The sequence below is a fragment of the Desmodus rotundus genome, chromosome 2 (genome assembly GCF_022682495.2).
Source record: "Desmodus rotundus isolate HL8 chromosome 2, HLdesRot8A.1, whole genome shotgun sequence".
NCBI classification, from domain to species: domain Eukaryota; kingdom Metazoa; phylum Chordata; class Mammalia; order Chiroptera; family Phyllostomidae; genus Desmodus; species Desmodus rotundus.
In genome coordinates this window covers 90,429,767-90,455,118 of record NC_071388.1, presented here as the reverse complement: position 1 = coordinate 90,455,118, position 25,352 = coordinate 90,429,767, and the positions used below count along the sequence as shown (strand labels likewise).

Below are 25,352 nucleotides of genomic sequence, written 5' to 3'. Positions count from 1 at the left end.
TTATGATAAGGTGTTTGGAACCTTGGATGATGAGAAAAATAATCTGTGAATATATCTTCTTATTTTCTCCAGCACTGGTCACTAACGCAGTCTCCATACTGTTACTCTTATGCCAGTTCCTTAGACCTTTTTAGCCTCTGTGTACTCTGAGTCTTGGATAGAACTGTTCAGAAGTAGTTACATATGCAAAGAGCACTTTTCTTTGGGAATGTTCTTGGTTTATCAAAGTGAAAAGATGAGTATTAACACAGGCTGAAAATGTGAAAACAAGGTTGTGAGATCAGCCAATTATTTGGCTGCCAATTAGAAAGTATCTTCGTCTGACTCAGTGGCATTCTTGGGTTTGGTGAGTCTTTCCAGCTCCTCTCCATCCTAAAAGGAAACATAAAATCAGTAATTAATTAAAACCAAACTAGGAATGCAGTGTTTTTAATGACTACCAAGGCGGAAACTCACAAACAAATCATAGTACTCCATCAAACTACGGATGTAATCTGGTCAAATGAAACTGACTATATACTGAAGTTCTGGGAAGTTAATTTCATGTGTAAAATGAGATCATGAAAAATTGAAATAAACGGGTATAGTACTTGAATTTTGAAGTTAACATGAGCAAAGTAAGGAGCACCCTCTGCTGGTCTTAAGGGGAAATGACTAAAGATTGGAGAAAGATACAAAGTAGGCCTTGTTACTTAAATTGATATTCTTATACCTAAAAAGTAGAGCAAGCAGTGTAATCAGACCACTGGAAAGGAACACAGGACTTCTGAATCTATACGCTGGCTGAGATCATGGCATGTGGTGCCCAAGATTCTGATCTTTCCATCTGAAGAATCTGTCATATCACCATTTCAGGGGCATTGTTCGGCACAGCTCTGCCATGAACTCTAATAAAAATAGATTACTTTTTCAAAAAAACGAAATGTTCATTGCATAAAATATTTCATATTTAATGTTCATGGAAATTGTAAATTTAAATCTTTTATTTATAACAAATATTTAACTCCTTACTTGAATCTCCAAAATATCATCATTAGTTTACTACCAACATGACTGACAGACCCTCCGAAAACAATAACAAGCAACTGGGAGAATAACGCTTATTCAGAATAACTGCATACGTATTCTTTTTAGAAAATATTTTTCTGTTGTAAGATCCTTTCGAGAACCACCACCTCAGCGAGATGAGCAATGCCTGCCCGGCACTGCGGTTTATGAACAACTGCAGGGAAAGTTAAGGAGCCAGGTCAACTTCTTTTTATGAGCGAGGCTTGTTTCCCCAACAACGGTGGAGTGGAAGGAGTAATGAAGTAGGAGTCGACCTCACGGGTTTAGTGCCAGTTCTCTCACTTACTATCACATTTAGCCTGAGTCTGTTTCTTCTCTTGTAAACTAGCGTGACTGGACAAGACAAACCTGTGAGGCACCTTCCAGTTCCGACTCTATAATGTTCGTTACAACTAATGCTGTGATTTATATTTTTTCTGGAACCCTGAAAGCAGTAACATGAGCTCTTGCACACATAAGGAGTCCAATAAATGTCCGTTGAATAACTTTTAAAATCACAGAGATCTAATACACCTGTTGATAAATCAGTACTAATCTATTTCTTTTCTTTGTGTAGCCGTGCCTTGAATTGGGGAAGAACAGGCAAAAAGCAGTATCCTCACAAACTTACCCCACTGGAGCGTTCCCAAAGATGGCCACTGAGATCTCGGATCCTTTCTTGCCTAGGTCCATATTCCAGAGCTCGGGACTTGCTGGCATTATAAATAAATATGGCGAGAAGAACTGATGGGGCTTCTAAGAAAAACTCCAGGGAGGGCCTGAAGTCAAAGACCAGGACAGACACTGTTGTGATGATGACAGTGGTGACCTGGGCCATTAAGACATGGAACATGTTATCCAAAAACTTCAGAATAAAAGCCACGGAGAGGCCCTGGAATGCAGTTACAAAAATGAGGGCTACTGAAAATGCATTGTGGCCATAAAAAAACCCGCAGTTCTTAATCTGATCACGGTTACTGCTCTGAAGGCCCAGGGTCAGCCCATTGAAAAGAATGCCAAAGACATAGAGTTTGCTGTTCTGTATGAAGATATTTTCAGTGAGCTGGTTTCCCTCCTTCAATATCTTTTCATTATAGATATTGGCCATTGAAGAAGTAAAACACTGGGCTATGATAAGAATGTGGCCCAAGCCAAGACGGATGTGACTGAAAAATCTGAATGTGGAGTTCCACTTAGAGTCAGAAAAAGTCCATTCCTTTGCTGTGCAATTGTCTTTTCTGGGACACTCACTTGTGAAAAGAAGGCAGGAATTGGATGGGCTGAAGAAGGCGTCATGATGAAGTCCATGTCCTGCTAGGTTGTGCTGTGAAGTCTCAGTCCCAGCAGTGAGGGCCACAATAGACAGAAACAGAATCAGGAGGGAAGCCCACTGTATCCAGTTTAGGTGCTTCCTGTTCAAAGATAAAAACAGGATTTTACTACTGGTTTTTCTCCCCTCCCATATCAACTATTTGTTCTGAAAACTCAGTTGAGGAAGGACTTGGTTGAACAAACTGCAGCCAGTGTTTGCTAGGATTCCCCACAATTTGGGTCTCTGCTTCTTAAACTTCATATTTTCATTCACTTTTGTGTGTCCCTTAAGACCATTTAGTCATTTCACCTCTTTGTAAGTTTCCTTTGAGCTTGTAGGTTTAACTAAGCCTCCTTTCTCGAACCTTTGGAGGTTAAGCCTAATAAGTAGTCAGCTGAGAATCTGCACTCTTACAAATGATGACTGTGCACAGAAGAGTTTGTTCCTCAGGTTAGTGGAGGCAACGGCAGAGACCCAACGGACCTCCCCACTGCCCTGGTACAGCACTCAGCCTGGTGCTCAGAGGTGAGCACTTGCAGCCAGAAGGCTACTCTACCTGAGGGCCTCTGCTCACAGTGTGTTACTTACTAAATGTGCTTTTGCCAGGTGACCTCATTATTAAAGATATGTTTTGATGATTACATAAATGATAAATTATGAGTGATAGAAGAGAACTGCTGTTTTTATGAAAACTAAGAATGCTTTAGGAAAATTAAAGGGAAATTACTCACAAGATAAAAAACACTGCCTTGATTTAGGTATAGCTGATCTTATTTTATGATTAATAAAATGAATAATAAATGAATAATAAAAATCTAGAAGAAACTATTTTAAAAGTACTTTTAAGGACTTGCTCTACTTTAAGGAAACGAAGACCAGAAATCATGAATGATGTGTAATAAATGTAGGTTCAAGCAGAAAGAAGCCAAAGAACTCCTATTATTAGCAAACCCTACACCTACCAGACCTTAGCTTTTCATTAAAAGAATGGGCAATACACTGGATGCGTTTTACTATCTTAAGTTAAATTGTTTATAAAGTATGTATTTTTTAAAAAATAATTCCTCACTTTGAGGTGCCCCTCAACTAATTGAGGGGAAACTCAACAATTAGGTCCAAATTATGTCAGATAGGGAATCTCTACCCTATTTGGTGGCAGCGAACTGAGGCAGAACATGAAAATAATTAAGTGGAAAGATTTACATAACTGTTTTTATAAGAAACTGAACATATATTTTAGTAGCACAAAAAGAGTGACCAGAAACAGATTTATTATGAGAAATTATAAAAAGATTTACTAAGTGAATGAATGATTTTGGAGAAATGCTGACCACTGAGCTCCACTTTTATTTTTCTGCTGGTTCAGAGTAACCAAACTTTACTGTAACTTCTAAGATAGGCATGTTTCAAAATTTGTTTTTTAATAATTTTTTCCCATGGCTTCTCTTTGAAAAAATTAGAGAAACATATGCACTTTTTGTAAGTGCTGGTCTTAGTTATCTTTTGCCCCCAAATCTCAAAGCTCATGTTGAAATTATTCACTAAAGCCTAAGCAAACAAGATTATACGACTTTTCCAAGCCTGGGGAGTGAACCATTGAGGTTTTAAGGCCTCCCCCCAGTTTCCACTTCGAAGCAATGTCTACCCTTCAAAGAAATGAGTATATATTCACCTGGGGCTTTCTAGAAAAGACAATAAAACATTTGGACAGTAATATTTTTTCTCTTCCCAATTTGAATTCTTCCAATTAATTCTTGCATGAGTCACCAGACTTATTTTTTCCTGCCAGTGTAGCTTTATATTCTTTATTTGCATGGTAGGGGTACTTGATGGCTTTGCTAGAGTAAAGTATAAGACAAGAACTATAATATTCTAAATGAAAAATGAGTTATTTATGGCAAACGATGTTAGAATATGTGCTAGAACTCAAGCTGTTACTCTTAGGTCAAAATTTTACTGCCAAGGGCAGAAGACACAGAACAAATAGGGAAACATAGAAAAACAACATAAACCACCAACAAAATAATCAAAATACAACAAAATTGAGTTGACATTAAAATGTAATAATAGAAAATATTTAAAAAGCATCCTCATAAAAGAGTATTAGATTTACTATTATATATTAGTTGTACTATTCTGCGTAGCTTCAGCGGTGATTGGCAAATCAGAAACTAAGAACCACGCTGGGAACTAAGTTAAGTGCTTGTGGAAATAACAAAAATGGAGTAATTTTACTGTTTATTTAATATAAATAATTTCCAAGAAATCAAAACAGATATTAACCACAAAGCAAATGCATGTCTAAGAGTCAGAATTACTGCTCTGAATATCAAGAGGTGAAATATGTGAAAAAAATATTTTCAATTCGAGTTCATAACAAAGTTAATTTTATTAAAACTAGCAATAATATAATTAATATTATAATTAGTAGTATTAACAGCAAACATTTAAAGTTTATAGTATAAATAGATTTGGATTTGGTTACAGTAAGAATTAACTTTGTTAATATAAATTGTTAAATGCTTAAAAATTTAACAGGCCCATCTCTGCCCATGGTGGTGGCATTCTCTGCCAGAAGGCAAGCAGCTCATTTGAAGTTGGTCCCTCTTTCCCCAGCTTTGTCCACCCAGACACTCTGCTCTACAGTCAAAGGAAGCCATCCAACACCGCAAAACGCTCAGTGTCTCTGGGCTCCAAGCACAGACTCAGCTCAAGATGAAATCTATGGATGAATAGGGACAGTAACAGTACCTGCCTCATGGGATCAAGGTAAGACACAAAACAGGGTAGAAAGACCTTCAGCGCAGTGCTTGGCCCTGGGTCCTTAATGTTTTCTCATCACTGCCTGGCCGAGAAGCTCCCTGGCCACACTGCCTACAGAGCAGTAGAACCTGCTCTGGGTGGGCAGGGTCTTTCTAAGTGGCCCCTCACCATGGCCTCAGAGCTAAGGCTCATGCCCTGGAGTCAAACTACTGGCCAATTTCAACTCAGACAGTACATACTCTGTACCTTTTCTTTGGTAAGCTTAGTTTTAAACTGATGTAATTTTGACATAATACAGTGAAATAACACATTATATATTATACAATAAATATAATACCATGTGTGCTAATTAACTATCATTCAGAGGGAAAAAAAATTTCACTTAAAAAAAAAATGTTTTTGAGATCTTTACTTCCTTACTCAATAGTGAACCTTTTATTATGTGTCCGAGTCAACTTTACTTCCTTTATGGAAGTGCATCTCTAATTTTATCATAGGAACCAATATACAAATATTATTGCTTACATATATTTTCTCAGAAGCCAACTTTTAATCCTACACAGTGACTTTCATGTTGATTTTAAAGACTTCAAAACATTTCGGGAATAGCATTCTTTAATATGCTAGTTGAACTCTTTTCACAATTCATAATGAAAAAATTTCATAAAAAATAAGATGCAAAAGAACACCTCAGTGTATTGCAACATTTAAACTAGATGAAGTAAAATGTTCATTTTTTTCTCTCTCTTACATCAATCATTAAACAGAATGTTTCCTCAGATAAAAAAAATCTTTTAAGAATTCCGTGTAACTGATGTGCTGACGGCATCATGGCTCTGACGCTTACTTTCTGAGTGCGTGTGTACCGAGCCATGCGCTGCTCTGCGCACAGAAATGAAAGCACACTGAGAAACAAGGGATTAAACAGGGAAAGTGAATGTGAAATTAAAGAAGAAAAATCACAACAAATATAACAAGAAGTTAACTTTATTTTTTATCATCATCATTAAATAACAAATCGAACTGGAGTTAAATGCCCAGACACACTCCACCTTAGAACATTCTGGCCTTTGCTCTTGCAGCAGAGTCTGTTTAGTTAAAAATACGTATTTTATTCAAAGGTCTTCCTGGAGATAGGAAAGACTGGTGATAGAATTTTGAAATTTAAAAATCTATCACTTTTATTAATATTAATGTGACTTGATTCCTCATGCAAATCCTCAGCCAGTAGAATTTAAATCACATATCAAGTAGTTTAACAAAGAATTTGCCACTCTTTACAATCCACAAACTCCAAATAACAAATATATATTAATCTTAGGAACTTCTTGGTTCCCTATTACTGTAATAGAGATTCTGAAAAAAAAAAACCCCCCACAAAAAACCCACTTTGTGAATTCTTTGTTAAAAATCTGGCACAAAAAAATTAAACTCATAACCCAGTTAATTATCTTTTTTGGGGGGGGGATGATGCTAAGAAAAAACATTTGGAACATGCACTCACAGAGGATTTGGGCAGGCTAGCAGTGGAGCTGCCTCCCAGGTGGGTTAAGCAACCTGCCAACAAACAAAGCCAATTAGGAATAAAACCCTGGCCCTGGGAGCCGGAGGGTTCAGTGCTCGGGGTGTATCGTCTGAAACAAGGCTGCGCCGTTTCAAAGCACCACGTATGCTTTCACAACAAGTTACTTACTTCAGCACTATCCTGAATAGAAGAGCTGTTGTTATAATGCTAAAATTCGAGAAGATAACAGCCATGGCCTAGAAAGAGAGAGCAGATAGAGTTACAATCCAAATAAAGTACTGACCTCAGAAATCTCCCCGCTTGGTGGTTCACCTGACAAGAAAAGCTTTTTTGGTCAAAAACCAGGGGGGTTATTAGGGCAGCTATTTCACTAGAAGATTAAATTCCATTTTTATTGCTGGTTAAATTTATGCAGATATGATCAAATTATTGTACAGGCTTTCAAAATGTGTTGAAATTCAGCAAATGCCTGTGTAAATAATCTGTATGTGCAGATCTGGAAATACTTACAAGTGTTAAGGGTTTATGTCTGAAATAACAGTTACCATGCTTCCAAAGAATACTTCTCTGAGCTCTCAAAGTGCTTTATAGTCTTTTAATACTGTTTCCATGGCCAGAGAGAAGGCAGGTTCTGTTAGGCCCGTTTATACATTAAGGTAATTGAGATACAGGTTTTTAAGTACCCTCACTATTGTAGGAACTGAATCAATTCTCCTGGCTGAACTACCAGTGATTCACTACCAAACTCATACTTGACAGTCCTTGGGATTTATTCGCATTGTTCTAAAAACTCAGAAATGTGTTATCAAATTTTATAAATTCAGTCATATTTCACATATGAGACAATCTGAAAAAACACACACACATTTTGGCCTAAAAAGTATGAAATTTTATCATTGTTCCTCATAATTGGATCTGACAATACAAATACTTTTTAAAAACAAATTCGATTTAGTTCACCCTGCCTTCCTCTTTGCTGTCACTTTAAGATGACTAACCTCCAGAGTATCAACAATCTTATATAACCAGCACATATGGCCAATACACAGCTGAATCAAAGAAGTTACAGTATATTCAGTAACAACAAAAATTCCAAGACTACAACATTGTTGTTTTTCTATTGAATTTTTATGGGTACCCGCTTTTTTCAGATTTTCTCAGTGTCCGTCTCTGCAGATGAATGTCTGTGAGCCGCCATTAGAAGAGGGAAGAGGATGTAAGGAAAGTGGGGAAGTGGCAGCTCTGTTGGGTCACAACCTCGGCAGTGCAAGTGCACTGACAAGCACCTGGCTGGCCTGGTGACTTCCGAAAACTCCTTCCATGCAATAGCACAGAAAAAACAGAACACTAGAGCTCTTTGCCCTAAAACTTCCATGCATGTCTACTTAATTCCTCCCAGCAATACACAGCCATGTGATTTACTTCGTCATATTTGTGGTTGTACACAATCAGGAAGGAAGTGCAAAGCAATAGGTTGAAAGAAAAACAGGAAATTGTAATCTTGCTTTGGCATTGGGCAATGTAGGAAAGACATATAAATGCAGAGCTACTGGTAATCTGCTGGATACAAATAAAATATAACAAACATATACTTATTGAATATGAATAATTATGTCATCAGCTACAGGAATTCTCAGATATGAAGAATACAGTGGAAGCAAGAATTTAGGGGAGGACACATTTTAGGTGAATGGACACTAACTATTAATAACATGGATCACAGAGCTGAAAGGAACTTCAGGTGATCACCTGGCCCAGGTCCCTGCCTTTGAGCGGGCATGGTAACATTATTTTCTTTTACAAATGGGCAACTGACTCTTAGAGCGCTTGGGGCTTGCCTAGTTACACAGCTTCTAAATCGTGCAAAAGAATCAAACTCCTATTTTCAACTAGAGTACTCTATGAATCCCTCCTTTTCGTCCCACTCACAAGCTAATTTGGCTATATTTAAGAGGCTTCACATAGAGGACTAGAATGAATAAAAATCTTATTTATAATAGAAATGCCTGAATTTATGCTTTAAAGGAACTTGTAACATATTTTGGCAACAATGGGAACAGCAATGCTCATTTTATAAAACATTTAAGAAAAAATAAATACATGACCCAAACTGAGTAATAGGTAAGAGCAGAAGACTGATTTTAATTCTGATTACTAATGGTTCTCTAAATCAGCATGAAGAATGCCAAAAGAGATTAAAATATTCCTAGTAGTATCAGTTATATAAGGAGCATTTAGAGTTGGGAGGATTCAATCTCAGCCCTTAAAGTACTTGTTAGTTAAATGACAGGACTAACAAAAAAAAAATCTTACAAAAAGAATACATATAAACTGTATCAAGCAGGTGTAAGAAAGAGCAGTGTGCTGAGTGTATAATTTTCTAAGTTAAGTCTCCTTGGAGCACCTAAATATTGAGATTAGTATAACAGGCTGGTAATCATAGATAGGAGGATGGCTCAGAAAATAGGCAGATTGATTAAGGTTACACAGAGAGACAAGGGTCCAGATTCACTGGCCAGGGAGCAACTCCCACAAAACAGAACAGTTTTATGCAGCAAATTTTAACAGTGAGAGACTCTGGCAATCAGGTTGGTAAGTCAGTGCTCAGATGATTCTGGTCAAACCTCAGAAAGGCCAGGGAAGAAAACTAATAATGCCCAGGAAAATGATTAAAAAAAAAAAAAAAAAAGGATTAGCCCTGAAATTCATTTATCTGTGTTTTCCCAATGCTATTTTGTCATATTTACTTACAGGTTGAAGATAGGAAAGGACATAGAAGACAATCAAATTATCCAGGAAATAAAGAAAGGCTGGAATGGACCACTTCATGAAATTGAAGAATTCCCTCCAGGAAGCACATCTCAAGTTTCTACTTTTATGATCTAAAGAAAGAAACAGAGCAATAAATAAATGATATTGATGAGAATGACCATATTTTTATAGTTGTATAAATTATATTTGATATTGGCATAATTCTTTAAAAGAGGCTTTATGAACTTGCTTCCATAAGTGACTATTAGCCTTAAGAAATCAGACAATACAGAATTTCCTAATTACATTATTCTCTTTCTGCACCTCACCACTGACAACTGCAACACTTCAGGATTTCTGATTCTCACCCTTCCTGTTAACCTGAGACAGAAGTATCACTTAAGGCAACTCAGGACACACTTACGGTTTCTCTTAGTACTCCGAGGGCATAAAATCAAGAGAAAATCAACAAATTAAAATAAGTAGAAAAAAACTCAGAGTTCCTGCTGGTATTCCCCACCCCCTCTCTGTGGTGTGTGTGGGTGGGGGTGGGGTCAGGAAAGGGAGATGCTAGGTGAAAATTTCTATCTGGAAGAGTAGAGAAAATAAAATTTTACTAATCCTAGTATTGAGTTATTGTACCATTTCCAGATTTTCAAAAACTCAGGAAGGTACTGTAAGAGAGAATGTAAAATAAAATGAAAAGACAGAACATTTAAACTTAAGCCCTGAAAATAGTGCATGAATTTCACGAGATCAAGAAATGTATTTCACTAACTGGAAAGTTTGCATAGATTGAAACTCTTGAGTACGACAAGACATCTTCCTCGGACAAGCCCTTTAATAAATTCTGTTTACGTCATATGGAAGACGGATCATAGTAAAGAGAGCAAAGGCTCAATAATAGTTAGGAAATGTGCATGAAGAATTAATACATTTTAAGAGCCACAAAAGGCTAGGTACTTTTGAGGAAGGATTAATATCTTTGATAGTTGAAGAAAGTAGAGCTCAGAAAAGTTAAAATAATCTGCCCCAAAATAGTCTCCCTGACCCCAATGCACTACACTGCCTCCCCTGCAGGAAATGGGGACTGCTTTCCGATGTGCTACATAGTAAGCCAGACAGCAGTAATTTAAAAAATCCTGAATTTGAATAAAAACTCACTCATGGTGTGACCCATTATAGAAACAAGCTACGAATTAGAGCAATGGACAGGACACTAGAAAACGTGGCTTAGAGTTCCTGCTCTGCCCCTGATACCTAGAACTGTATAAGGCTTTCTCTTTGAGCCCGTTTCTCCACTTGCAAAACACGGATAATCATACTTATGTTTGGGTTTTAGTGTCCTCATATGTAAAATTAATGGGCTAAATGATACAAAACATTCCTGTCACTTCTAAAACTTTTTGATTCTGTATTTTGATTTTTAACATGAATGTACTATTGTTTCAAGACTCACCTTTCTTTATAACCCAGACTGACACAAGCACACAGAAAACCAGCTTCACCAGTTCTGAGCACACATTCACAGTCGTTGGAAGATAATCATATTTGTTCTCTGAAATATAACAAAACGTTTTTTAACTATCAATTTTGTTCCATACAATGCTTCTTTGTAGTTAATGAGTAGTTTTTAAACTTAAAAGCTAGATTTTAATACTAGTTATATTAACAGTCATCCAGTTGGCTTTGCTCTTTTGGATTTTTAAATTCATTCACCTAATTTTGATCTATCTCTACCCCACTCAGCATTTTATTATCCTTGAATTTGATAAGTATGCCTCTCATGTTTTCATCTAAGCTGTGGATAAATATGTAGAGGAGGACAGGGCTACAGGCAATCTTTGTGGCACGGCACTAGAGACTGCCTTCTAAATTCACCATTAATACGTACTCAGGGCCTGACTCCTCCAGCAGCTAGGAACTGACCTGGCTGAATTATTACTCAGCTCATGGTACCTCGTATGTGACTTTGTGAGCCTTGTACCCAGCTCAAGGTATACTCTGTGATGTTCCCTTAACTAAGAGCCTTCCTCTCTGTTTCATATCATGGCACACACAGATGGTATTTGTTTGGCATTCTGGGACAAATGATACATTGGGAGAAAAGGAAGCTATCAGGCAAGGAAGCTAACTGGTCCAGAGCTCTGGCTACTCTAGGGCTGAGAGAAAATACTCTGACATTCCCAAAAACCCATGTTGGGAAGCCATCCTAATGTACAAGTCAATCTAATTAGGAAATAAGGTTTGGTTAATATGCCTTGGTCTTCGCTGTGAACTCTGTCATTTCCAAATGCTTACAAACAACTTGCTGTATAATTTTGCCAAAAACAAACACAAACCTTGTTAGGTACTATTTTTAGGAATGCATTTTTCCTCTTTTGGAAAACATTTGCTTCTTTCCCTTGGTCATCATATTAAAAACCCAAACTGACCAAGTACAGAGGAAAAACACCAATTCAACACTCTTTCTCCCTAGAACATGCTTTCTCCCTCTTTTCTGTGGTTTCCCTTGACCTTCACAACCTAAGCATAATTAATTCTTTACTCATCTCTGATCCCGTAGCTCCTCCTATAAACTTCTGTAACAGTACTCATCACATTGTATTATAGTTATTTTTTTATGTGCCTTACCTTTAGAATGTAAGCTCCTTATGAGAAAGGGACCACATTAGCCATCTTCACATACCTGGGTGCTTTGCACTTAGTAGGCACTTAATAAATGTTAAGCTGAATTTAGTTATTTGCCTGTTAAACTTTTTCCACATCATTCAAAGCCTAGTTAAAAGATCCCTTCCTTCCTCTTCTGAGCTCAAAGCTAGACTGAAATCACACTCCATTTTCCTCCAATAATACTTTGCACGGATCTCTATTATGACACACATGAGCAAACATGCACACACAAGAACAGGGTGGGGGTGGAGGCTTCAGAATACTTGTCACTGCTCTTTAACTTACTCTTGTTTTTATTCTTTTTTTTCCTTGTATCTCTTTCATGGTTGATTCCAAACTATGTCCCAGTATCATGTGGCAACTCCCTCCGCTTACCTTCTGCCACACTCACACACCTTGTCTACATTACACCCATCCTTACTGGTCTTCCTCCAGTCCCTCCAAAAGGGGCCGTGGTCCCACTATGCACCCATTCTCCCCTTTAAAATCTTCCCTATTAGGGACTTTGCTCCAATAAGTAATTCCTCTGGCTTCAGTATCCCCTTTATCTTTCTATTAACTGATTTACTCCCCTTGGCCTAGAAATAGGCTTAAAATCCACTCATCCAAAAAACAAAACGCTGTGTAAGATCCTACCCCTTCAACTACTGTACTTTCTCCTTCTCTCCCTAAAACACTGTCAACATTCCTTATCTACATTTTGCCCACTTTCCATTTAGGTCTTGTCCCCAAACAATCTTGTTTCTCATTCCACCAATGTATTCAACCTACCTTCTCCTGAGATTACTGAGTATCTTCTAATTACTAATTCCAAGGGCATATTTTAATCCTTATCTTATGCTGTTGCAATTCCCTCGGTCTGCAAACCTTTTCCTTTCCTTCCGAGTCATGTGCATTTAGTTCTCGCTAACAATTCCTTCTTAACAGCCTTCTGAGCGTCAGCATGCCTATTAAATGCTGGCATTCCTCAGAGTTCTGTCTTTGGCTCTGTTTTCCCGTTTTGCATGCTAACTCTGAATGAGCCCTCTGCTTCTAGAATTTTAAATGTCAATTTAATATTAATGTCTCCAAATCTGTACTCTGGAACATTTAATGATCACTAACACATGCATATGAATAACTACCTTGTATTTATTCATTATTGCAACTAACAAGTACACTGCTACTGGCCTCATGAAAGGTACAGAGCTAAAACTCTGTATTCTCTCTGAACTCTGTCCAATCTCCTTTCTCTTAATAGTCTTCATCTCAGCTGAGAACATCAATGATCCACTTACCACTCCCAACAAAACTTCAAGCTATCCAGTTTACTATTTCCTTTAACCTCCATGTTCAATATATTCTCCAAGTCCTGTCTTTTCTATGTTTAGAATATTTCTTTACCCTGTCTTCTCTTTTCTGTTCCTACCTCCAAAGCCTTGGTTTGTCTCCACCGTCTGAGGCTTGCATTTGCAATAATCCCCTAACTGGCTACTCACTTCCAGTCCCTTCTCCCTTTTGTCCATCCTGCATCCACCTACCATAATATAGTCTTTTTCACTTTTCCCGTCTGTTTACGATCCTTCAAGTACTCCTTACTCCCCAGACTCTAAGGTCTAGAAAACAAAGTCCCAGAACCTCAGCATAGTATATGAAGTCCTTACCTATCTGATCGTCACTTCTCTCTCTGGCCAAGCCTGCCTTTCTCCTCTCCTCTGAGTTCTTAAACTTTCTGCTCTGTAATTCTGAACCACACGTTCTCAAAATCCATCCCGCTTTTATGCATCCGTTCATTTTTACAGTCTGTTGCCTCTGTTTTGAATGCCCCTGATCACTTTGTATTCTTGTGGATCAATTGCGGCCTTATCAAGGAAGTGTTCCCTTATCCCTTTGCACTCCACATCATTCTCTCCCAGACAGAATATACCACTTTCCACTCTAAATTATTTCTTCATCTTTGGTATAGAATTGCATTTATTACATTGTATATTCACAATATATTTACACGATGTCTTTCCTAATAAACAGAGTTCTTGAGAACTAGGTCTATGTCGTATGCACTTTGAACCTGCTTATACTTATCCTAGGGCCTGGCGGATAAACTAACTGAAGTAGAGAAATATACCCAGCTGACTTTCCAAGCAGACCATTAAATGTCATGGGTCATAATTTTATGTGTCCTCAATAAGTCATAAGACGTTCTCAATACAGTTTTGTGGAATTAAAGTGTTTAAATACAAATTCTTACATAAAAGATTCCTTGAGCATGTATTTACCGAAGCTAATAATCTGTATTGTCCCACTGATACAGTAATTAAGATAGTACATCAAAAATGCCAAGTGACCAAAAATATATCCTCTTGCCTATTTCAAAATTAGTTATAATTATACATATTGCTACGGCCCAGAAAAGACTGGTTGATCAAAGCAATAATCAGATATTCTGATCTGTCCTGTAAGGGTTGGATCCTGTTCTTGACTGACCCAAACTTCACAAAACATCAAAAGTGTTTCTTGCTAAGAAATGAAAGGTTAAAAAATCAAATTTAAACATTCTTCATCATTCACATGATGCAGAGTACTTGAGAGGGTATTTTCCCCATTTTATACACAAGAAAACCCAAGTCAGGAGAAAGAATGTGTGATTGGATGGAAATGCTCCATACATATTCCAAGTCCTAACTTACCTTCGTTGGCTGAATATTTTACCAATAGGATGCGACTTGAGCTTAAAGCAATAAATATGGCCCCTAGCAAGAATGTATACATTGTTGACAAGGAGCATAACATGGGATGACCACAGCACTTGCTTTCCATTCCACTGTTTTCTAATTGCCTTAAAGAGAAGAATAAGTTCATGAGCAACCTTGTTGGCAGATTAAGGATAATGCAAATGCCATTGATTTGTGCTATGGCTATTATTAAAACTGAGAAGAAAGTTGAGGAGCACAAGAGAAAACTGTGGAGAAGTAAATGAATAATGTCAACATTTGAAAGGTGGGGGAACTCTAGAGACAGAATAGTCAAGAACCAGATTAGAAGTGCTGCCAAAGGTAGCAAGTGGGTAACTAACACTTTGGGACTGCGGAATTCTTCACAAAAGCAATTCTTTAACTTTCATTCTTATTAACAACTTTGCTCTAACAGACGAGAATTTCAGATGTGCTGTTTCTCTCCTCCGTTGCTCCTCTTCCCTAGGAGGAGGAAAAAACTCGCTTGGAAAGATTTCGTTGCACTGCTGTTAACTAATACTGAACTAGCGTTGAGTAGAAAAGAACTTTGAAATCAGTGACTCTAAGGCCCTCTTTTGATATGCTGAGAACACTAATCTCTAGGCAGGGTAAGGTATTTGCACAAAGCCTCCCAGTGTGCGGATGCGCAGAGGGCCTGGGGGATTGGTAACAGATGGGCTTGAAATGCCCACACCGACAGCTCCACTGGGCGCAACGTACAGAGAGGCTAAAGAGGCACCTCTCCTATAAGAGAGCAGATTTCTCCCCATCACCTGGGAAAGCCTTCTTGTCACACCTGCGCAGTAGGGATCTTGTCTGGCGCGCCCACCCCTCACACGCACGCGCACTCTGTGGGCCGTCGGGCGCGGTTACCTCCGTTCCTCTGAAGAGTGTTTAGTGGATGAGCTCACATCCCAAAGCTGAATCAGTATCTGCTAGCTCAGCAGCAGCAGCACCTTTTAGCGTCCATACTCAGGGAAGCTATGGGAGGGAAGGAAAGGCGAAAAAATCTTCTGCCACCGAGCCTCCTATTCCGAAATAAAAAGCACAGTATGGTCCCAGTGGCAAGAGCGAACCTGGCGACCATTGCGCAGGCGCGGTCGGTGTTACGCTTCCGGAGGGCGGGGAGTAGCGCCCTGATCCCGCCCCAGCGCGGCCTTTCTCGCATCACGTGTCCAGAGAGTCCTAAGTCACGTGAGGCCCGAGTGGCGGCGGAGCTACGGCGAGAGAGTGAGAGAAGGAAGGGGAAGCCGGAAGGGACGCGAGTGGTGCACAGGGGTGAATAGTTCCCGAGGGCCAGGGGTGCGCGTGCGCCCGCTCTTCCCCACCCCCAACCCACCCCTCGTCCCTATCGCCCTCCCTCGCGGCCAGTTGACAGCTGGCCCCGGTCCGCCGCTCGCTGCCTGGGGCGCGAGGACCGCGCGCCCTATCCTCGCGCGCGGCGCCGGCCGCCCCTCCCCCTCGTCCCGTCCGTCCCGTCGCGTCCCGTCCCGTCTAGTGCCGTCGCCAGAGTGCCGATACACGTCGGCGGTAGGGGAGACATTTTCTGACTCCTGGTCGCGCGTTCCGGCTGTCCTTCCCACCCCGTCGCGGGGCCGGCCGCTATTCCGGCCCCAGGATGCAGAATGTGATAAACACAGTGAAGGGAAAGGCACTGGAAGTGGCTGAGTACCTGACCCCGATCCTCAAGGTAAGCCTGCCGGGGCTTGCCACGGGCTGTCAGACACACGCTCAACTCTGCAGGGACCGAGGACCGGGCTCTGCGGGAGTCACGGTGTTCCCTGGCCGGGAAAGGTGTAGGAAGGTGGGACACAGGAAAAGGTGCAGCCCTTAGACGTGATGTTACCCAGCTGTTTTCTGGGTCTTTCCGGGCTCTTCGGGTAAACTTGGAGCGATGCTCTTTGCGTCCTCGTGTCGCTCCTTCACCCGTCAGAACTCGGCGCGTCTGGGAACGTCGGGTTGGAAGGTAGTCCGCAGCTAGGTAGATACGAGAACGTTAAATCCTAACATCGGTAGTCTTTTGAACTTTTTAAACAAAGATTTGGGTTCTTTAAAAAAATGAAATCAGTGTTTGCTACTAAAATGACATGACTTTTTTTTCTTTAAAATTTCATGTCTTTTATAATTAGGAGTTTCAAACAGTAAGTGGTGATTGAGTTCCCAACTTGTTAGATTTCAGAGGAACAAGGTGAAATGTGCAAAAGTATCAGTACCATTGAACCCAGCTAACAGGCAAAACCTCCCTTCCCCGTTTTTAAAATAGCTGAAGCTAGTTGTTAATGTGCCTTGACCCTCCTAGATATGTAACTGTTTTCACATATTTGGCAATACCGCGTTTTTAAGGTAAAAATTGTGTCACATTAGCTATTACAGGAAGTGACTGATGGTTTTCTTATTTTCAAAGATAAATTTCTAGAAGTGTATTTAAGTTTTTAAGTAATTCTTTTAGAGTAAGGTTTTTTTTTGTTGTTGCAACTTTATTTTTCTTTTCTGAAGAGGGAACAATGATAGTAAATGAATAGTTCTTTTTTAGTGTTTTTATTTTTTAAGCTTTCAACTAAAATTTTACAAATCTTAATGTGGGCATGAATGACCTTGGAAATGGTTGGTTCTTTTCATTCAAGAAACTGTTCTGGTATGCTAAGAAGAATAGTGGACGACTTTACTTTTCCATGACAAAGGGAACTGTTCATTCTCTACGGATTTTATATCAGACTGATTTTAAAATGACACCTTCTTAGACCAAGTTTTTTAAAAAAGTCAGGAAAGTTATAAATGAGAATTTCAACTCTCGCTGTGCTTATATTTGTTTACTGTGAAACCCATCTTAGTTAAGATTATTCATTCAACTTGAAATTGAAAATCATTTTAACAGTTGAATCAAATTATTCTTTTGCATATTATGTCATCTTTTCAGAAAACTGTCTATGTAAGTATATGGCATAAAAATGATACATGATTGTTACAACTTTTTAGTTTCAGGGAAAGGAGCAAGAGAAAAAGACCTTCCAAATATAAAACTGCTATTTTGGCCAGTTGTACTTCATTGAACTTAGTAATATAGAATTGTGTTTTAGAAAGTCATTTTACTTGTTCACCAACTGACAAAGTGTTAGCTCGTCAGTATGTATTTTTAGAAATAAGGAAAGCAGAATTAATGGTCCTCTCCTTGCCCCTCCCTGTGCAAACTGTTGGTTTACAGAGAGAACACTTATAGTTTCTTTCCAGACATGGAAAGTCAAGGAGGAAAAAAACCTAAATCCCTGGGAAAGAAATAATGACTTCTCCCAGCAAGCACAAATTAAGAAAAATCATGGTTTGGAAGACATAGGTACAGTAAAAGCCGATGACTTTACAGTGATCTTGGAGCCTCTAACCTGTTGGTGGAGGCCCCCCCATTACTATCATATACTACTCTCTCCCTTGCTTGCTTTTGCTTAAGCCAGTCTAACCTATTTGTTACTGCATCAACCACTCTCTTGCTTCTGGTTCATGCATTTGCCCTTTCTCCTGCCTGAAATGCTCTTCGCCCAGACAGATTTGTGGCTGGTTCCTTTCCTAAGCTCTGCTCAGTAGTCATCTGTCAGTGAAGTCTTTGTTTGCTGACCATCCTATTTTATATAGCCATCTCTCTCCCTCTTCCCCTGACCAGACCAGTTTCCTCTTTGCCTCATTTTTCTTTGTGGTATTCATTACCATTTGGCTTTTCTCCTTTCACTACAGTTTAAAGTTCTTATGAGGACAAAGATGAGTTTGCTCTATTTTGTTTACTCCTTTATCCCCATTAACTCAAATAGTGCCTGGCACGTAGTTATGTGGTCAATATTTGTTCAATGAATAATGTTCATAAATGAATCTTTGCATTTCTTCAGACTGTACCACAAAATCTTACATGTAACTTAAAAACTTAGAAAAATTTGGTAAGTAGCATTATTGCTTTAGCGAAGAAAATACTGCATTAGTATCTTGCTGGAGATGAGAATAATGGGAAAGTAGTAAATGACTTAGGACTTGTAAGTCAATAAGATTGGGTTCCAAATATTATTCCATTTAAAGAAGACGTTGGCTGAATTGTGAGATGTCTAAACATCTTTAAGATGTTTTTATTGTTCTGTAAAATAAAGATATTTGTCATTTCACAAAATCATTGTATTGTAATTATTTTCATGTCAATTTTTTCTCTGTTAGACATGTATATCTCATATATATATATATTTTTTTTTTTTGTATGGTCTCTATGGCCTAGGAGGGTGTCAGGCACATTGTTGCGCACAAAAAATTTTAAAGTGAAAGTAGTATAATAATAATATTTTTTATCTCTTTAGGAATCAAAGTTTAAGGAAACAGGTGTTATCACCCCAGAAGAGGTGAGTGTTGAAGATATTCTGAAGCTATTATATTTTACAATTATGTTAAACTGGGTGACTTTTTTGCTATGTAAAAAAAAAAAATTAACTTCAGAGTTGGGTAAAAGTAGATTCTGTTAACCATATTACCAATTTTATAGGGATTTCTACTTCCCATCGAATAAAACATGAAACTTCCCTCTTGATTTGCCACTTCTCATGTGTTTCTGCAGTTCCTCTTTATGTAGAAGTGAGGGTGGGAGAAGGAACAGAAGAGATTCCTATAGTCACTTATCCTTCTCACATTTGTGTTCTGTTGAGCAGTGGACTCTGCGGTCTTTGTTGTCTTGCCTTTGTCTAACCAAACATAAGTTTTCATGGCTTTCCATTTGGAAACTTTGGTTCACTGCTTGGATATTAAGATTTTTCTAAGTATTTAGCTTAAATATTTTATTTCTACATATTTAACATGGATTTTCTTTTCTCACGGTATTTTCACTTTTTCCTCCCAACAAAATAATGTTGAATGTGCTTAATGCTGAAACTAGTGGCTGTTTATAGGCCTGTTGAGTTTTACTGAACTTTGAATGTAGAATAATGTTTTAAGTAGTCATTTTACTTGTTCACCAAATCTATATAATAAAAGTGTTCTCTTTCCTTTAGGCAGTTATTTTGTCATCCTAAGAGAAATGAATACTGTTCTAAAAATTTTTTTAGACTCCAGTTTTATGAGCAGTTATGGTTACATCAGATTTACTTTTTAGTATTAATAAATGGCAAAGAATTTAAGCTTTACCTTTAACTCTTCTTTAGAAGTACCACTCATTGGCAATAGAACTTTACTCATGGTTTTGAAAGAAACTTTTTGAAATGAACTTTGTTGTATGATCTGGCTATTGCTGTAAATTCCAAGACCTCAAGCCAGAGAATTAACTGACCTTTCAGTTTTCAGTTGTGATGGAATCACTTCAATGCCAAATCCTTGTGAGTTCTTAGAATGATGTGCTGAACTGATCTTTTACCTAAAATTGTTTTTATGCCCTGACTAGTGTGGCTCTGTTGGCTGGGCGTCATCCTGCAAAGCGAAAAGTTGCCATTTCTATTCCCTGTCAGGGTACATGCCTGGATTGTGGGTTTGGTCCCTGGTCGGGGTGCATGTGAGAAGCAACCAGTTGATGTTTATCATATACATTAATGTTTCTCTCCCTCTTTTCTTCCTCCCTTCCCCTCTCTCTAAAAATACATAAATAAATCAAATCCTTAAAAAAAAATAAAACTGTCTTTATTTTTAGCAAAGACACATTGTGGTATAGAAAGAACCTAGGAGATCTGCCTGCTAGACCCATTTCTCTAATTTTTCCTATTCTGACTTGGGCAAATTAATGAAGCTAACAGGTCACAGGCCTCATGCTTCCTTATTTGTAAAATGAGGGGTTTTGACTAGATGTTCTCTGAAAGACCCATTCTACCTTAGAATGGTAGCATCATAATTTAATACCTTGAATGCCAAATAAAACTAAGTTTTGATCTTGAGAATCTTAATGTTCTTGTTGAACAAGGTATAATATAGACATGGCTCTTGAAACGAAGTATCTGAAGTCAAGAGCAGAGATGAAAGTATGCTGTTCCTTTTGGGTTCTTTGGTTTTTATCTCCTCTACTTGAAGATGACTGGGTAGTAGATGGAGTTAGAGACCCATATCTGTGGTCATTGGATAGAATTAAGCTGTGTTAAAAGAGTTACTATACTAAATTGAATACTTTTAATTGTATCATGAAGTAAGTAATAAATTTTCCCCCTTTAAAAAAAAACCTCAAGGCGTAACTGGATCCCAACCACATAATGCTGGATTGGTATAGAGCAGGGGTTAGGAACCAGGCAGGACAGCAGGAGGTGAGCGGCCAGAGAGCAGGCAAATTTTCATCTGTGTTTACAGGTGCTCTGCATCACTTCCATTACCACCTGAGCTCTGCTTCCAGGCAGATCATTGGTGTCATTAGATTCTCATAGGAGCATGAACCCTACCATGAACTGTGCACACGAGGGACCTAGGTTGCACATTCCTTATGATGGGCGTCAAACTCATTTTCACCGGGGGTCACATCAGCCTCATGGTTGCCTTCAAAGGACCGAATGTAATTTTAGGACTGTATAAATGTAACTACCCTTAACAGTTAAGTGAGAGCTCCGCTGGGAAACTTGGTGCTGGGCCAGATAAAACAAGGTGGATGGCCGAATTCAGCCCTCAGGCCTCATGTTTGCCACCTGTGCCTTAAGAGAATCTAGTGCCTGATGATATGAGGTGGAGCTGAGGCAGTGATGCTAGTGCTGGGGAGCAGCTGCAACTAACTATAGGTTATCATTAGCAGAGAGGTGTGATTACATAGAAACCATAATAAATCAATTGCTTGCAGACTTTTATCAGAACCTTATCAATGAGTGGCAAGTGACAATTAAGCTGCATAGGCTATAAAGACTCACTCCCCCACTCCTGGTCCATGGAAAATTTGTCTTCCACAAAATCAGTCCCTGGTGCCAAAAACTTTGGGTACCGCTGGTGTAGAGAGCAATGACAGGATTGAGTTAGATTAGCATCAGTCTAGAGGAGGAAAATGAGAAGACATAATTTGCTTTAGATAAATGCTATACTGAATTTTTGTCTTACTATTTCTAGGCTTCTGGCTGTCAGCCTTCAGATATCTTTTTTTATGTTCATCGAGAGGTGTGAAAGTCTTGTGCTTAAAAAGGGTATCAGGCATTATCCAGTATGGTATTGTCTGACTAAGAATACTGACTAAATGTACAACATGGGTATGGCTTGATTGAATACTAGAAATAGAGGGTAGCTTCAGAAATAAAGTTGCTCACCAAAATGTTATTGATTCTATCTTGTTGGAGTTACTCATTATTATATAATATTTAATTGCTAAGAGAAAGGTACTGCAAAACAAACTAAAAATTTAGAAATTTGAGTTTTTGTTCGACATTTTATTTTACTTGGACATTATGAAACATGTTATAATGGCCATTGCTAATGAGAGCAAATGTACATATGTATTAACTATCAGTACAATTTTATGTTCTTTTAGAAGGTAAGTTTTCCTTACCTTGTAGTGTTTTTATTTTTTTAATAGATGCCACCAGAGGTACCGTGGAATAAAATATTAGAGTCTTGTGACATCAAGGCACTATCGTTAAAAAAGTTTCATAAATGTTTAATTGTTTTGCTTTCATTTTGTTAAATTAATACTCTTTGGTAGTGATAAATTAGTTCCTGGTAGCCACAGAGTTAATGGTAGCATCTGGTCACAATGAGCCAAAATGCTTTAAAACCTGGGGGTGAGAGTATTGTTTTAATTTGGGTTTTTGTCTTTACATGACCAGTTTGAATAGTAAAAAAGATTCTTGAAATAAAAGAACAGAAACGTTTGCTGTTGGGAGTACACTGCTAAATCTTATTTAATTTTTTTTGGAAAGTTACTCTCAGAATCTTATTTTATAGAGCATTACTGTCTCAAAGTAAAATAGGTTTTACATGTAGATGAGCTTTTCTCAGAAAGACATTCGAAAATTAAACGCACTGTAATTTTTTGCTGTGTAATAAACCTATGAACAACACATGATTTTAAGTTCGAGCTGTTGTGAAATAGTAATTGGGAAAGTATGTGTGCATATTGCTTAAGTTGGGACACTGCAGTCATGCCTAACAGACTTTCATTTTTCTGTTCTCAAGAACAAGCAGGATTTCTGTCTTGCAGTAAGATCCATTCATGTTCATGTATAATGGAAATTCTCAGAAAGTTAAACTATTTCTTCCTGAGTCTGTTTTATTTTTGGGAAAAAAACTAATAAACAAAAATTTGTATAATGTTCAGTCTGTTCACAAAGTCCAAGGTTTGTTAGAAGGTGCATTTTTTTTTTAAATCCTCACCCGAGGATATGTTAATTGATATTAGAGAGTCAGAAAGGGAGCGGAGGGAAGGGAAGGGGTGAGGGAGAGAGAGAAACATCCATGAGTAAGAGAAACATCAATTGGTTGCTTCCTGTAGATGCCCTGACTGGGAATCAAACCCACAACCTTTTGGTGTGCTTCCGACGGTGCTCTAACCGCCTCAGCCACTCAGCGAGGTGGTTGGAGCATTCAATTTCTTTTTTGTCTTGCTGTTGTCCAAGTCAATCCAAAAGCTTCTAAGCTTTTTTCCATTGTTTGGCCCTACATTTCTCACTCTTGTTAATATTTCTTTAAGAGTGTGAAAAAACTTGCAAATTGGCTGTTACCTAGGAAATTTCTTTTTTTAAAGGAAGAAATGTAATGTAATAAACTATTCTTACATTAGCCATGTATCTGTTTAGTAATTTTTTTCCAAAGTTCTTGAGTTATCAGCCACTAGCAGGAATCTTTTTACATTTTATTTATCCATAAAATGATTTTTGACACCTTAAATCCTGTATTGTCAACTTTATATATTTCATGATGTGTATGTATGCCTTTGACATTTAATCCAGTGATAAAAATTGAATTAAAAATAGCATTTAATGTTTTTTCTTCTAAAATTAATTTAAACTTCTATGGATGTTAAAATTTTTGCAGTTTTAATAATAATCAAAAATCTTCAGGCTAGTATAGACGACTTGGTGCTGTTTGCATTTAAACTGATGGTTGGGTATCAGGGTACACAAGATGATCACTTTTGGTATTTTGCCACTTTACATTCAGTAATGTTCAATTTTTCTTTCTACCTTTTCATATTCCTTCTAAATCCTTAATAGTTTGTGGCAGCTGGAGATCACTTAGTTCACCACTGTCCAACATGGCAATGGTAAGTAATCTTGGGTGAAGAATAGAAAAATAGTAAAAAGTATGACTTCATATAGTTATGGCAGTTTGAAAACAAGGTTAGGGCATACAAATTATAATGACCAATCTAATCCTCTTCAGTAGATTTTTCTATTAAGCAGTTCCCCAGTGACATTCAAGGTAAAAATAAAGGAAGAAAAATTGGGTGTTACACCTGTATTTTTTTTTTTTGCTCCGTTGGTACAAAAGATGGGCATTTTTGAGATAAATGCCTTCACTTCCTTTACTAGTATTCCTTTTCTTTATATTGTCTTTTAAAAATAGCATTCAAGAGATTATAAATTTGATCGGCTCATTTTTTCAAATTAACAAGTATTTAGTGAATATTTTTATAATGTTAATTAATGCAGAGATTTTACAGAGTCTTATGTTCTTTAACTGTAAAACCTTTGATTGAAATTTAAAAGTATGCTCCCTTTTTAGGAATAACCTCAGAAGTTTAAAAGTTACGTGATAACTTGTTTTTTTCTTAAGGTCTTCATGGGAAATCTGCAAGTAATAGACTTAAAAAAATGGTTCATTTTCTTTATTTTTCTTTTAATTATAAAAGTAATTTAAGCAATTTAGTTGATCTCATCATATACTCAAAATATTCTGAATAATAACAGAATGTTATAAAAAAGTACAGTTTCATTGCTTCCAAGTATTTATAGTAAAACCACGAGACATTTGCTGAAAAAGTTATCTCAATACTGGCAGAATTACTTTAATTGTTTTAGAATTTTCTGGAATTATCATCTTGTTTGGATATAAGTTGTTCAACTTACTATGTCCCTTGTTTCCCTCAACAACAGTTTCTCAATTACGGCCGAAAGGCACGGTTTTTATTTGGAAGGAGGGTTTCTAGAATCAACCCAGGCTGTAATTGATAATATTTTCTTTAATATCTAAAGAGCTTAAAGAATCAAAATATTTTAAACCAGAGTTGGAACTCTTTCATGCGTGGCCTTTTCTCCTTAATTTTCATATTTAACAAATATCCAAAACAGCTACTGCTAATTGTCAATTGTTCTTTATCTTTCAGAGCATTGTTTCTTATGTATCAAGGCCAAAATGTCAGATTTATTTTTATGTCCTTGTCTTTCCTACACTTATTTTTGTTCCATATTTAAAACTGAGTTAATGTCATAGAAACTATCTGATTTAGTAAGAGTGGTTGACTTTTTTTTTCTTCATCCTGCATTAAGTTAAAACTGTATTTAGGTAGGTCTGGGCTATATTGCATACATATTTTAAGTCAGATAGGTATATAAAATTTAAAATAATGTGCATTTTGTAAACAACTAATTTAGGATTTTCTTCAGTATGATACACGTTCTCTTTTTCAGATTTATTTATCATAGTCCTTAATTATCTAATTTATATA

The 25,352-nt window shown here is 37.6% G+C and overlaps 2 protein-coding genes across 5 annotated transcripts in view; one reads left to right on the top strand and one right to left on the bottom strand.

Moving 5' to 3' along the window:
- Positions 1 to 201: 201 nt before the first annotated feature.
- On the bottom strand, positions 202 to 15,889 carry SLC35A5 (solute carrier family 35 member A5). 4 transcript variants are annotated; one of them, XR_008426146.1, is made up of 8 exons: positions 15,656 to 15,889; positions 14,738 to 14,886; positions 10,858 to 10,956; positions 9,399 to 9,529; positions 6,816 to 6,883; positions 2,299 to 2,459; positions 1,679 to 1,826; positions 202 to 372 (listed from the first exon to the last, which is right to left on the bottom strand). XR_008426146.1 is itself a non-coding variant. In XM_024578026.3 (7 exons), exons 2-7 carry the CDS (start codon positions 14,865 to 14,867, stop codon positions 304 to 306), a joined length of 1,278 nt encoding a protein of 425 aa, XP_024433794.1. In that variant the 5' UTR covers positions 14,868 to 14,886; positions 15,656 to 15,889; the 3' UTR covers positions 202 to 303. The 4 variants fall into 4 exon arrangements, 3 of the variants coding, with proteins under 3 accessions (XP_024433794.1, XP_045041761.1, XP_045041760.1); XM_024578026.3 differs by having other exon boundaries at positions 1,679 to 2,459; XM_045185826.2 differs by lacking the exon at positions 14,738 to 14,886 and having other exon boundaries at positions 1,679 to 2,459; positions 15,556 to 15,889.
- An 81-nt stretch (positions 15,890 to 15,970) lies between these two features.
- ATG3 (autophagy related 3) overlaps positions 15,971 to 25,352 on the top strand; it is a 29,339-nt gene continuing 19,957 nt past the window's right edge. Inside the window, exons 1-3 of the mRNA XM_024578024.3 lie at positions 15,971 to 16,472; positions 19,108 to 19,149; positions 23,899 to 23,948. Of these exons, the coding sequence (XP_024433792.1) occupies positions 16,401 to 16,472; positions 19,108 to 19,149; positions 23,899 to 23,948 (164 nt within the window). The 5' untranslated portion in view covers positions 15,971 to 16,400. The remainder of the gene's footprint in view (positions 16,473 to 19,107; positions 19,150 to 23,898; positions 23,949 to 25,352) is intronic.